Source organism: Motacilla alba, chromosome 21 (genome assembly GCF_015832195.1).
Source record: "Motacilla alba alba isolate MOTALB_02 chromosome 21, Motacilla_alba_V1.0_pri, whole genome shotgun sequence".
In the NCBI taxonomy this organism is placed as follows: Eukaryota; Metazoa; Chordata; class Aves; order Passeriformes; family Motacillidae; genus Motacilla; species Motacilla alba.
In genome coordinates, this window is record NC_052036.1 from 6,919,713 (window position 1) to 6,934,178 (window position 14,466).

The 14,466-nt window shown below is 49.8% G+C and overlaps 1 protein-coding gene across 2 annotated transcripts in view; it reads right to left on the bottom strand.

Moving 5' to 3' along the window:
• The window catches only part of CAPZB (capping actin protein of muscle Z-line subunit beta), a 59,041-nt gene extending 52,211 nt beyond the window's left edge, over window positions 1-6,830 (bottom strand). The window contains exon 1 of one of the 2 annotated variants that reach the window (XM_038159482.1): window positions 6,688-6,830. In XM_038159482.1, the coding sequence (XP_038015410.1) occupies window positions 6,688-6,690 (3 nt within the window). In that variant the 5' untranslated portion in view covers window positions 6,691-6,830. The remainder of the gene's footprint in view (window positions 1-6,687) is intronic. The other variant, XM_038159483.1, reaches the window with a different exon arrangement.
• Window positions 6,831-14,466: the final 7,636 nt, after the last annotated feature.

The window sequence follows — 14,466 nt, forward strand, 5'->3', positions numbered from 1 at the left end:
TTTCCAGCTCCTGGAGGCTGCAGCCAGGGTTGTAAATTCAGGAGATAACTCTGGCAAGTAACTGGATGCCTGGCAGGGCAGGCAGGAGGCAGAGAGGATCTCTCATTAGCCATCTTCCCTGTAAGTTCTCCCATTCCTCAAAGGTCATAAAAGTAGGTTAATATGCCTTCTGCTTGGGTCTCACATGACATACCCCAGTGACTGCCCTGCAGAGCTCCCAACAGTCCAGTTCTGCCCCAGGAATTCAAGTTTTAAACCAGGAAGCTCCTGGTTTTGCATACCTACAGGCCATAGGAATATCACACCTAACAACATATTCACAGCTGCCAGAATTCCTTCCTTTGCTGTAATTCCCAGACCTGCCCATCCTCGCAGGCTTTTCATGCCTTCCTCATCACTTTTGAACCGACCTGACCTACCCTCCCTCACACCTGCAGACAGGCAGCCAGCTGCACCCAGGCTCTGTGACCATTCCCAGCAGTGGTGGCACTTTCTGTGGGAGCAGGGCTCACCTGGCTCACCTGTGCCAGCTTCAATCCCCATCACGTTTTTCCCTCACTCCCACATGAAGTTAACAGTTATTCCATCTGGCCACTCTGCACCTTACCAGGCTCTGGATTAGCCCTGCCTGCACTCATGGCTATGTGAAGCTGGTTTTGGCCAGCCAGTGGAGCACCATCAAAGCTGAGCCAAGATCACACCCAAACCTCTCCTGATGACACCTGGATGTGCAGGGTGGCAGCACCTGGTGGATAAATTCAGCTGCAGTCAGCACAATGCAGCTGATATTTTACCTCATTCCTCCATTTCATGCCTCTCTCCTCCCTTGAATTAACACACCAAAAGCCCCATCTCTTGTTTCCCGAGCCTGTCTCAGGTTGCAAGCCCAGGCTGGCAGCCAGGCCCCCATTGCCTGGGCTGGCAGAAGCTTTTTAAATCCTGGTATTTACAGAGGCAAAAATGTCCAGGGAAGGCAGGTAACATGACATCACTTCCAAACTCAGCAGTTTGTCTAATGGCAGAGAGAGAAAGCATCACCTAAAGAAACACAAACAAAATTCCCTGAGAGAATAAAGAGTATTTTATTTATGGTGGCTTCAGGCAACCACTAAGCTTCTGTCTTCAGTGCAGTCTCAAACATTTCTCCTTCCGCACAAAATCCTCTTAAGTGCTGTTTTCAGCCTTGTTTCAGCTGATGCTGCTAAAATTGTGAGATCCTGAGTTCTGCTTTCACCCAGGCTCGTAACACACCCACTTTGCAACAAGGACGTGATTGAAATTCCAAGGCAGTGCACCAGGAAAGGGCTCGGCTCCGCTCTGTGTGGAGGATGTCCCCTTCAGACCCAGGGAAGGACACGTCCCCTCCAGACCCAGGGAAGGACACGTCCCCTCCAGACCCAGGGAAGGACACGCTCTGCAGCAGGGCTGCAACACCTGGACCCCAGTCCCCAGGGGCTAAGCCCAGAGCCAGGGCTCCCAAACCAAGCCTGCACTGAAATAATGCAGGCCCACTGATGAAATATGAACCAGTGAGGTTTAATGTGCATAGAACAGGAATAAAGCAGGCAACTAGTGAGCAGGGCAGCCAGGTAAGTCAAATGCCTGCAAATCCATTCCCTAATTCTTCGGCCCAGCTTGGAGGTGTGGCACAAAGGGCAGGAGCTCAAAGCAAGTTGCACATTTCCTTCTAAAGCCTACGAGAGGGAGGGAGAGAGGGCAAAACAGCAGCACCAGATAATACAAGGAAATTAATCTAGTGCTCGGTGCCAAGGCTCAGACCACCACTCCAGGAAACACAGCACCAGGTATTACCTAATGCAACTAAAGTAATTCTAAATAGAAGATCATTTTGGGCACTAAACAACAGAATAGATCCTGCTTTCAACTCCTCACTAAAAACTTCACTGCATCAAAACCACAGGAGAAGGACAGGGTTCCACTGCATCTGGCATTCCAGGGGGGAATTACAATGATTTAGCTGAGAAACAAGCAAAGCCCCTTCCTCAAATGATAAACCCTCTCAGATCAACTACCAGAGCTTTAAAACTTCCTCAACACCACATTCCCCCTCGTGCCACACCAAGGAACTTTCGAAAGCAAATGGCTCATCTACCACACAGGCAAGAGCTCCAACTCCCCAGGACAGCCTGTTTGCAACATCTGCTCCCATCCTGCTTTAGGACACAGGACTAAGTGAGTTTTGGCCACTGGATCAGGTCCGGGACCCCTGAATTATTGAGTTCAAGCCACAAGAGTTTCACACCCTCCCAGTGTCACACCTTAACCAGGTTACCACTACAGTAGTTGGTAAATTCTCAGAGGAACCCCTCAGTCACAGACTATTAAATATTTAAGAAGGCATCACACCAAAGATGAAGAAAAAGATCAGTTTACACTCCAGTTTGAAGTGGCCACACCCCCACTGCACTGGCCTGAGCTCCTGATCTTCAAGTTAGAGAAGCTTTTTAATTACCACAACCTATCAGCAAACATGATTTGGGCGAAAGCCCAACTAGAGAGAGCAGGAAGCCTGGGAAAAGCTTGTGTTGGTCAGACATATTAATTACTCCTTCAGGGATGAAGCCTCTGCGCTGCAAAGAAATTCAAATTTGAAATCCCATGTTTTTAAGTCAGATTTTTTTGCCCTTATTCCTGGAAATGGCAGACTTAGGAAGAACTGAAGCATACACAAGCTTTGGGCCTTTCTCCTTGCATTAAGGAGAGACACAAAAATTTATTTGGCTGAGGGTTTTTAAATTCTTCAGGGCTCCCAGCATGAATCAGTGGGAAAGCAGGAAATTTTATAATGCACTTTAAAAATCAGTTTATGAATCACTTTAGAAAGTGACTGACTAAAACATATTGATAAAAACAGAAGATCAGCATCTCTTTTGAGTATCTTCTACTTCTGCAATCATCTCCTTCACCTGGAAAGAAATGTTATTAAAGCACATTGGATCAAAGTAGGGTAAAACAGGGCTGAGCATGGACAGGGCTCTGAGCAGCCTGCTCCAGGGAAGGTGTCCCTGCTCACAGAGGGGGCTGGACCAGATGGCCTTTAAAGGTCCTTCCAACCCAAATTATCCTGGGATTCCACAGCCCTAAACTAGGTACAGGCACCTTTCAGAAACTCTCACTTCTCCAGTAAAATTTCTTCCTTCAGCAGGCACTGAAAATAGTTTTATTTTACCTTGAGATGGGTCTATCAGAGTGTGAACCAGCTCAAAAGGGACAAATTGCAGCAAAACACTTCTCTACAAGTTCACTTTGCAGGGTAAGGAGCTCCTTGGATTTGACCAAACATCCCCACATAGGGCAGGCACAAAGACAAACATGGGCACTGGCACTGCCCATCCAGTCTACAGAAGTATCCCGAGCCTAAATTTGAATTTTAAGGCTTTGGGGTGACTTGACTGGGGCTTTCCAGTGCCTGAAGGAGTTGACAGGAAGGATGGCCACAGACTATGGCCAAGGGATGGAGGGACAGGACACAGGGAATGGCTTCCCACTGCCAGAGGGCAGGGATGGGTGGGAAGGAAGGAATTGTTCCCTGGGAGGGTGAGGAGGCCCTGACACAGGCTGCTGTGGCTGCCCCCAGACTCCTGGAAGCCCGAGGTCCAAGTGCAGGCTGGATGGGGCTTGGAGCAGCAGGGGACAGTGGAAGGTGTCCCTGCCATGGCAGGGATGGAATGGGACGGGCCCCAAGGTCCCTTCCAGATCGAACCATTCCTCATTCTCTGATGCACCAATGGCAAACTGGGGAGTGCTGGATGACCATGAGCAACTGGAGCTCCCCAGGCATCCTTCACCCAGGGAAGCCAAGGGATGGATGGAAAGCAAAGCTGACAGCTGTGGAAGAAATTGAAACGGGCAGCATTGTCGTTTTCCCAAAGAAAGTAATTTCTCAACTCAACTCCACTAATAAGGACTAAAAATAGTCCCCCAAAAGAGCTGAGCTGCACTTTCATTCTGTTTCACTCCCAGATGTGAACTAGTCCCATATCAGCATATATATTTACCATATGAGGAAATCCTCTTTGAACAACTTCAGCTGGTGAACGCTTTCCCCTCCCCAACAGACCACAAGATTAAGCACCACTGCAATGGCACTATTCCCTCTCCCAGAGATATCCTCTGACTTGATTATTTTGGGCATTCGCCGTTTAAGATAACATTTAGCTAAGCTCACACACTTGGCTTGCCTAATACAACACAGACTCTACAAAACAGCTGAAGCTGGTCTTTCTCAAAAGGCACGAAGTGCAAAGGACTCGCTGTGGGTACTGAAAATGTCCCCACACCCCCACAGCACATGGTGGAGGTCCAAAAGGGACATGACCAGGTCACTGATGGGCTCTGATCCCAGACAAACAACTCCTACCCTGAAAATCTTAGTGACCCTGAGCAGCACACGAGGTTTGTGTTGGTGTCACTGTCACATCACACAACCTGAGCTGTGCTTCACTGCTCCTTATCTGCCTCACAAATCCTAGGTGGATGATGCCCAGCCAGCACTACACTAGACAGTCTGAATTCATGGATGATTAAACCATAAATTTTGCTAAAATTTTCCTCCTTTTCCTCAAGAGCTGCATAGCAGAGGAAATCCTTGCTAACATGATCAGGCCAGTTTACATAACCTGGAAATGAAGGGTTTTATTTTCACAAAGAGTAACTGGATTCCATCCATTCATAACCCACAATTCCAGAAATCTCAGCAGATCCACTCTCCCAAGTCCTGCTTTGCCCTGAACAGTGCATTCCATTTATTTTTAGCACAGGAGACACCATCCATCCAGGCAGTTTTCAAGCTTCATGTATTGCCCTGCCCTGTTTCCCAGAGCACCTGACTGAAATGTGGGCACAGCTCTGAGCTCTCCAAGGAGGCAAAGGTTCCCAGCTCTGCTCTACACAGATACTGGTAACCCTGAGGTACCAGGCAGGTGTTCCACCCAATATCCTGCACCATACCAACTGTTCTGCAATGGAAGGGCCATTCCATCCTTTCAATGCTCCACTTCTGGTCTCAGACCACTAAAATCAAAGATCCTGGAAGAACCCTAAACACTGGGTTTGCACATGAGTTGTAACATGGAGGCTGCAGGTTCATCCCTGGAGTCCACTCAGCATTGGAAACAACCACACAGTGCTGGAAGTTCTGATCCAATTTCTCCTACGCCCAGTGGTCTCCACAACTAAACATGAAAAAACCAGAAGGCAGCAAAAGCTGGTAACACTCAGGAAATTTCCAAAGGATTTGTGCCGTACCTCCTCCAAACAACTGGCACAGTTGCATTTAAACCCTGACTGGATTCTCCTAACAGCACGCTTTTATATCCCCTTCAGAGAAGTTGGAATCACTGTTGTTACTTTCCACGAAGCCTCCTTGATTTCTTTGAGCTCTCTTCCTGTTGACAATTTTTGCAGTGGCATAGGTTAGTTTGTTGGAATCCCAGATTGAGACTCCACAGTCAGGTCTTGCACACACAGAAGCCAGTGGGTTAAAATTAGGCACACAGCTGGAATAAGATGCTCCATGCTGCCAGGACTCAGCTACAGCACCTGCTCTTGTTTGAACCAACACGGAACAGAACTTTGATCATAACTGTTCTTCACCTTTCACCTGACATTAAAACCTTTATCCTGCATGATACAGGGGCCTCCAGCTCCAGAGAAAGAACATAAGGCATTGCCTCTGAAATTCCTATAGATGAAGGCAAGAAGTAAAGGATTACACTCGTGTGGTTAAACAGCCTTTACACTGCTGCAGAGCCAGGGTCTGGGTTGCTCTTTTGTGAGCTAAACACATTCGAACATTGTTGAATTGTCACGCTGGGAAACCTGAATCACAAATCCCCAAGAGCATAAAGCAATGTGATTCCCTACAAGTGACTCCATGCCTGAGGAGGCTCGGGAAAAGCCCCGGTCCGTAAGGCAGGGAGCAGAGCAAGGCCTGGGCCAGCTCCTGGAGGCTGCTCCCTTTGCACAGCGCCAAAGCGAAATCGAAAGGGTTTGCGCCCCGGGCTAATGCATTCGGGAAACACAGCGAGAGAGATCATTCCACCCGGCTGAGGAAACTGGAGCTTCTCCGTGGGAAAGCAAGTTCCCAGCGCTGGGGAGGAGCAGCACGCAGGCTGTGGCCCCTGCTCGGGCGGCGCTGGGCTCTCCCGTGCTCCGCAGCGGCAGGCGATGCCAGCACACGCAGGGCCGGGGCAGCTCCCAGCGGGGCACAGGAGCCACAGCCACGGGCCCGGCCAGCGCCGCTGCCCCCGCCGCTCGCACAACCCGGGCGGCACCGCTCTCCGCCGAAGCGGAACCATTCCCCGTGTAATTCTACATCTTTCCCTCTGGAAGCACGGCCCGGGACCGGGGATCTGGTTGCGACCGGGCAGCGGAGCCCCGGGCGAGCCCCCGGGCCCTGCGGAGCGCCGGGCAGAGCCTCCGCTAGCCCCAGCCCCCCCGCCAGCGCCCTCGGGCCGGGCCACCCCTCCCTGCGTCCCGGCAGCACCGCCTGGGCCGTCCCTCTCTCCGTCCGTCCGTCCGTCCGTCCTCGCCGCCCGGGGGAGGCCGGGCGAGGCCCCCCGGTGCGAGGGGGCGGTGTGGGCGCGGGGTCCGACGCGGGGGGGAGGGGGGCTGTGCGGAAGGGCGGGGACCACGGCTGGGGGCGCGGGGCCGGCCCGCTCTCACCATGTCGGCTGGGCGGGTGCGCGGGGCGGTAGAACGGCGGCGCCTCCCGGTCCGTCCCTGTCGCTTCGACGCCGCGGCCCGTCCGCTTCCGCCGCCGCCCGGCAGTGAACATCCGGGTCAGCGCCGCCGGCCCCGCCCCCGCGCCGCTCTCCGCCAATCAGCGCGCGGCTCGCCGGCCATCGCCAAGTATGGATGCGCGGCGGCGGGGCGGGAGGGCGGGGCGGAGCGAACCACGCCACCGGCGCGGGGGGGACGCGGCGCACGGCGGCACCAACTGCGGCGCGGGGGTGAGCGCCGCGGCCAATCAGAGCCCGGGGACGGGCTCGGGGGCGGGGCCTACGGGGGGCGCGCCCGCGGCTCGGGGCCGGCTCTCAGTCGGTCCCGGAGCCTCTGCGCGGGAACGTCTCTCCCTGAGGCGCCCTTAAACGCACTTGTTTAAGTTTAAACGAAAGGCAGCACGAGGCAGGTGGGTACTACGGCAAACGCCGCCCAGAAGAGGTAACGAGTAGCAAACTCGTAACCCTAAAACTGCGTTTTACACAGGTAAACTGCACTTTACACATGCTTGTAATGCATCTGCCAGGTCTAAAGTGATGTGGAAGAATAAGCAGCCTGCAGCTGCTTAAGGCTAGGGATAATTATTAATTATTTTTAAAGGACATCATTAATTATTTTAAAAGGAATTATTAATTCTTTCTAAAAGGAAGTGTTCTGTGTTGACTGGGAGGTACCTGCTGGACGCCAGGCAGATGCTGACACGGTTGGAGGCCTTCAGGACTCAGGCAGTTGTGCCAGGGATAACAGAATCACAGATTTGTCAGGGTTCAAAGGGACCTCAGGGGACATCTAATCCAACCCCCCACCAAGGCAGAGTCCCCTGGAGGTGACCTGAAGGAGGATCTCCAAAATCAAGGTATATGTACTAATAAAACATTTCTATTTCGCTCAGACCATCCCAAAATAAAGCATTTTTTCCTATTACTGGAGTAATTCCCACTACAGTGATTTCAGGTAGGACATCCCAACTCCAGACTCCCGACCTGTCCTCAATATGGGAATCTCAGAGCTACACCAGACAATGATCCCAGGAAAACGTAAGGATCCATTAAGCACCGACAGCTTCCTCTGCAGCTTCTTTTGGAACAGGTCAGGCCGTGTTTCACCCCAGTTTTATTGCCAGGACCCCAAAAAACCTCCTTTGGGACTCTCTGAGCTGCAGACTTGGCCCTGGGGAGCCAAAAGCCCTTCCCTGGGTTTGCTGTAGCAGCTGGAAATGCCAACACGGGGTGAAAAAATGGCTTTCCCTTGGATGTCACAGACAGGACAGTCACACAGGGCTTTCCCTTGGATATCACAGACAGGACAGTCACACAGGGCTTTCCCTTGGATATCACAGACACGACAGTCACACAGGGCTTTCCCCTGGATGTCACAGACAGGACAGTCACACAGGGCTTTCCCCTGGATGTCACAGACAGGACAGACACACAGGGCTTTCCCTTGGATGTCACAGGACAGTCACACAGGGCTTTCCCCTGGATGTCACAGACAGGGCAGTCACACAGGGCTTTCCCTTGGATGTCACAGACAGGACAGTCACACAGGGCTTTCCCTTGGATGTCACAGGGCAGTCACACAGGGCTTTCCCATGGATGTCACAGACAGGGCAGTCACATAGGCCCTGTCCCTTGGATGTCACAGACACAGCAGTCACACAGGCCCTGTCCCTTGGATGTCACAGACACAGCAGTCACACAGGGCTTTCCCCTGGATGTCACAGACACAGCAGTCACACAGGGCTTTCCCTTGGATGTCACAGACACAGCAGTCACACAGGGCTTTCCCATGGATGTCACAGGGCAGTCACACAGGGCTTTCCCATGGATGTCACAGACACAGCAGTCACACAGGGCTTTCCCATGGATGTCACAGGGCAGTCACACAGGGCTTTCCCATTGATGTCATAGACACAGGAGTCACACAGGGCTTTCCCCTGGATGTCACAGACACAGCAGACACACAGGGCTTTCCCCTGGATGTCACAGACACAGCAGACACACAGGGCTTTCCCTTGGATGTCACAGACACAGCAGTCACCACAGTGCTTTTCCCATGGCTGTCACAGCCCCGATTTCCAGGGAAGTGCACAGCTTGGCCATGGATCGGGTTACAACAGCCGGAGACAGGACTGCACCACATGGGTTTGCACCACAATGGAGCCCAAGCAGACAGAACAGCTCTCAGTGGTGGCAGAAACAAAATAAGCCCGGAAGGGTGAAGAGAAAACAGTAGAACGATGTCAGGAAAAACAGGAGCTGTATTACTTCACAGAAACACAAAACCACATAAAACTCCATCAAGAGCCAGTACCAAACAACCCCAAAGGTGGGAAATTATCCTTCCACATCTGGGAGAGCAGCCACATGACCTCAAAAGACTCAAGAGAGTCCAAATTCAGTTATTTGCCACTACTCCTCAGCCTAACCTCCTTCAATCTGCTTTGTAAGATGGAGCAATCCCAAATGGCTCCTATTTTGCAGTTCCCAGATCCTCCTCCAGTCCTTGCATTCCCTCCGAGCTGCCTCCCAGCAGTAATTAAGAAAAGCAAACCTGTTCATTACACAGGCCAAATTATTCATTCTTTTTCCAAGGATCCACACATCTAATGCTCCTCAGGGCTGGGAGGCCAGAACTGAGAAATTTGAAAATGCCCGTTCTAAAATTCCCTCTTTCTGTGACAAAAGTCATGCAAAGTACTCAATGAAAACTCTACTTGGAGCAGCTTTTCGTTTTGAACAGAAACAGCCCCTAGCTGCTTGCTGGAGCAGCACAGCAATAGCAGTATTAGGCAGCCCAGTATATTCAAACAAACTGAGCTCTAAATGAATGTCGAGGCCAAGAGGATGTTTTTCTTAGTGGAAGAAATACAAGCAACCTGGATTTTGTTCTCCTGCTAATAGGTATAAAGAAGAATAAACAGCTGCTTTTTGTTTTCCCAAAAATATTTGCATTAAGAAGATCTGCAGATTCATTTTGAAATTGATGTCACATCTTTTTTCAAATGAAGACCAGCTGTTTGCTTTGCTTGTTTATAGCAGGCCGTGTTTCAGGGATTTTTTGTTGTTTGTTTATTAAGATGTAGGACCAGACTCTCACGAGCAGGCTGCAGTTTGGTGTGGGGAGTGGGTCCCAGCAGGCAGAAGGTCCATGACTGTCACCACCATCCCACCTGCTGTTGGGATTTGTGGAGGGGTTGACACCAAGCTCAGGGATATTCCATAATCCAAGTGCTGTGAGGTAGGTTACCTGAGCCCGAGGCATTTCCCAAACCTGCTGGCATGGATCACCCACCCACAGGAAAGAGCACCCCAAAGGGCTCTGCAGGCAATGCCCCTCTCCAAAAGGAGGGTCTATAAACAAAGGAAGCAAACAATGATGTCAGCTGACATCTTAACGGCCCAACGACATCAGATTCATGTGCAATTAATAACAAGGCTTTTGATCCTGCAATCAGCAGCTCTAAAATCCATGTGCTTTCCCTGTACATTTGATTCCATTCAAGGAAGCAAAAGGATAAACACTTATTAGCATTACAAAGTACTTTTCACATTCAGCCAGAACTTCCTGAAGCATTTGTGGTCCAGCACGATGTGGTTTTTATTTTGTCCTGCAAGCATGGTGAAATGCTATTTATTTTGTTTATTCCAGCATTTATCCAGGACCAAGGGTGACTGTGAGAACATGCTGAGGAACAAGGTCTGAGAGAAAACCTTCATGCTTCACTGAATAGTCATTTTTTGTAATAAAGAAAGAAACATCTTGACTTTTTTTTTTTTTTTTTTGTCAGATTGCCCATTTTCTTTCACAGCACTTGAAAGATATGTAAACTTTTATTAGGAGTTCTCATAAATTGAATTTATTGCTGCAAGAGTCTTCCAGCAATGGTAAAGTTTAGCTTGCTGGGTTTTATTAGTCAGAGTCAGTAAAACAGCAGCATCACTTGGTTTGAGGCTGAAAACCGAGTGTTTCTTGGAAACTAATATAGGAAAAAGGTACCTACAACACCACCCAATGTCTTGGAATTCCATGTTCAAGCCACAGATAGTTCTCACTATGGAGATCTTTGTACACAGTGTCAAAATAGCACACAAACAATAAAAAAGTCCCCCATCCTGAATCCAAAGCAGCTTTGCTGAGCGTATTATTGGAATTTAAAAGTTTTTAGGGTTTCCCCATTTCCTGCACGAACTGATGAGTAACTCCAAATACCAGGTTTAATGAAAAACAACCTATCACCCATTTAGTGTGAGGTTTGAGGCATTCCCCTCCCTGCACTAAGAATGTTGAACCAGACTTTTTTCCACGCCACCAGAAGCCAGGCAGATTTGCTCCTTTGGTTAATGGAAAGGATAAACCCAGCAGCAGCCCAAGGTGTCCATACACTGCAGGACTGCTGGGAGCCCTCGCGTTCCAGCACATCCCACTTAGCTGCATATCCTCTCCACCTATCCACTGCTCATTCCTCTTCTTGCAGCTGCTCCTTTAACTTTGTATTTCCAGCTCAGAAAACTTGAGAGACAGAGTCTTTAGCCTGAGCAAAGAGAGTATTGAGGGCATTCTTGTCAAACGTGGTCATTAACTAGCAATAATGTCTGTGGCTTTTCATTAAAAAAGAATCAAGGAGAAGCTGATTAAATACAGCAGAAAGAAACAAAACTTTCCATTCCCTTACTTCTTCCTTGACACGTTGCACTTCATTTGAAGCCTGCTAATATACCAGCCAAAAGAATTGTAAGGGCCTGCCTGGATTCTTTCTTAATACAATGGTCACGGTTCAGTAGTTAGAATCTGTATGGAATTAGCCAGAGACATGGACGAATGGAAAAACATACTAAAGGCTAAAATCCAGCACTTGTTCATGGGCTTATTCATTAGAAAAACTCATCAATACAGCACAAGTTTTCTCTTTCTACTATTCTAAAAAATGATCACAAAATAGTACACAGAAAATAAAGACACAAGATGTCAGAGCACTGCTTTTGCCTGGAATTTCAGAGTTGGCAAATACTCAGGTCAGTGTTTCCGTGCAAGTGCTTTCCTGCTGAGCTTTTTGGGGCAAACTTCACACTCATGGCAAAAGCAGCCTAGAGAAGAATTAGCACAAGGAGCTGTGACACATCTTGTCCCATTTCTCCAAGTTCTGCTCCAACCAGCCATACCTGACAGCTGGAACCAGCAGCACCACACACTGAATCCAGCCAAAGTGGCGTGGAAATCCAGCAGCAGCAGCACAGAAGGTGCTAATGAACGTGGATGAGGTCCCCATGGGAAGCCTGAGGGATGTTTCACTGCAGCACAAGCTGTCCCCCCTAATGCAAGTCCGCTCAGCCTCAGAGGATTGCTCAGCCCACAGCATCCGACTGCTGTCCACAGAAAATCAATAAGGACAGCACAGGAGACTTAATGGAGTTGCTGGCACCTTTCCCATTTCAGGGCAAAGTCCTGCTGAGGAGGGGTTTCTTTCTCTTCAGACTTTTTTTTTGTTGGTGCTGCTGCTCAGATAGCTAAAAGGCTTTCAAAGAGAGAGAGAAGCACCAGTGTCTGTTGGTGAATGTGGCTTATGTTTGGAGGAAAAAACCCAACACACCGGAGTGGAGATTGAGAGCTGGAGGCTCCCACCCAGGTCTGAGCTCTCTGTGACATGAAAGAATTGTTCTGGAAGCACAGGAAACAGGGAGTGGGGGCCCACACTGAGGCTGTGTCAACCATTACAAGCAGAAAACTCCTACACTGCTGCCTTCCTGTGCAGATCTTGGCAGAAAAATAAATAAAATATATATGTGTGGGAGGTGATTCATGTTATTTAAATCTATGGGAGAAGCTGTATGTGTATTCTTTGGAAAAGAGGAGAGCAAGAGTGTATTAGTATCCAGTGGGGAAATGACACAAGGGATGCTTTAGGAGTCTTTGAAAAAATAGGATAAGAGGTGATACTCTCATGCTGGGGAAGGTTCAAGATTAAAAAGAAACTTCCTGGGAACTTTTGAAACAAAAACTCATCCTGCTCCATGGACAAGCCAGAGGTAACAGTTGAAAGGAAGTCTGTTCTGTTGAAAAGGGTTTGAATTCCAGCTGGTGCAGTTCCAGAGGAGCTCCTCACCTCCAAGTGTAGCAATGGAACCATAGAACCCTTCTGGTTGGAAAAGCCCTCCCAGCCCATGGAGTCCAAGCTGTGACCAGTCCCCACCTTGTCCCCAGCCCAGAGCACTGAGTGCCATGTCCAGGCCTTCCTTGGACACCTCCAGGGATGGACACTCCAAACCTCCCTGGGCAGCCCCTTCTGAGCCCTGAGCACCCTTTCCATGGGGAAATTCCTGCTGGTGTCCACCCTGAGCCTGCCCTGGCCCAGCCTGAGGCCGCTCCCTCTCCTCCTGTCCCTGTTCCCTGGGAGCAGAGCCTGACCCGCCCGACCCTGTCCCCTCCTGGCAGGAGTTGTGCAGAGCCAGAAGGGCCCCCCTGAGCCTCCTTTTCTCCAGGCTGAGCCCCTTTCCAGCTCCCGCAGCCTCTCCTGGTGCTCCAGCCCCTTCCCCAGCTCTGTTCCCTTCCCTGGACAGGCTCCAGCCCCTCCATGTCCTTATGGTGAGGGCCCAGAACTGGACACAGCATTTGACATGCCCTCTGCAGGGATCTTCCACTGGACACCAAGGAAGCAGCAATTTTGAAGAATAATAATGGCACTTATTCATCTGAGATCCCAGTCCTGCCTCTGCCTTATCTGAGGGCCTTCTGCTGAAACCCAACCAGTGTCTAACTCCAGTGAGCAGTATTTAATTCCACACACAGCTCAGCCAGCTGTGTTGTTAACAAAACCGGGGATACAAGGGCTGAACCTACTTCAACTAGAGGGTGACTTCCACCAGAGAAATACAGGGCTCATTTTGAAGCTTTCTGGCTTCACTTCCTCCATTTATTCATACACTTATTTACTGGAAAGAAAGGAGAGGAGAGCACAAGGGAGGGAAGGAATCCTGGGACAGCACATGCTGGCTGTAACATGCAAAGAAGGTTTTTCAAAACTGCATGTTCCAAACATCACCTTGGAGTCCCACCATAATAAATACTTGATACTACACTGCAAGGGTCCAACTGCCAAGTAACTATGGCAATGAAAAGAAAAGCCTGTCTTTGGACACATTCCCTCCCGCCTTAATTTTTCCCTGGGGTGGGGAAGGGGTACAGAGAATATGCTCTAGATCCTTAATGGATAACGTTTTCCAGAGCCCTCTCCGATCACTCAGTGACTCTGGGATTTAAAAGCAGCAGAGTGATTTCTCCAAAGGAAGCTGAACATTCAAAACAATTACCCTGAACTATTCCATCCCCTTGGAAAGGGTTTAATGCACCAGGTCCTGAGGTGAGGCTGTCAGGATCCATTGAGACACAGCAACACAACCCTTTATGAAGTGCCTCACAATCCAGCTGCTCACCAGTGCTTCCTTCATCCCAAAAATCAGTGTTTTCCAGGGAGCCCAGCAGCCTGAAAATGAGTAAGTGTGAAGTGAGACTACACTGGCCCGCACCGAGCGCTTGTTTTTGCCAACAGAAGAGCACATTTCTGGGGTGGTTTTAAACGCTGCCTTCTGGAATTTAATTTTCAGGATGAAAATTAAAGAATTATTTTGGAGGCTTCAAGTTATCTTTCCCCTCATGATATTTTCCAGAGCTGTTTGGAAACGGGAGGGTGGAGCTGGCACCGCTGGGGCAGTGGTTTCACAAAGC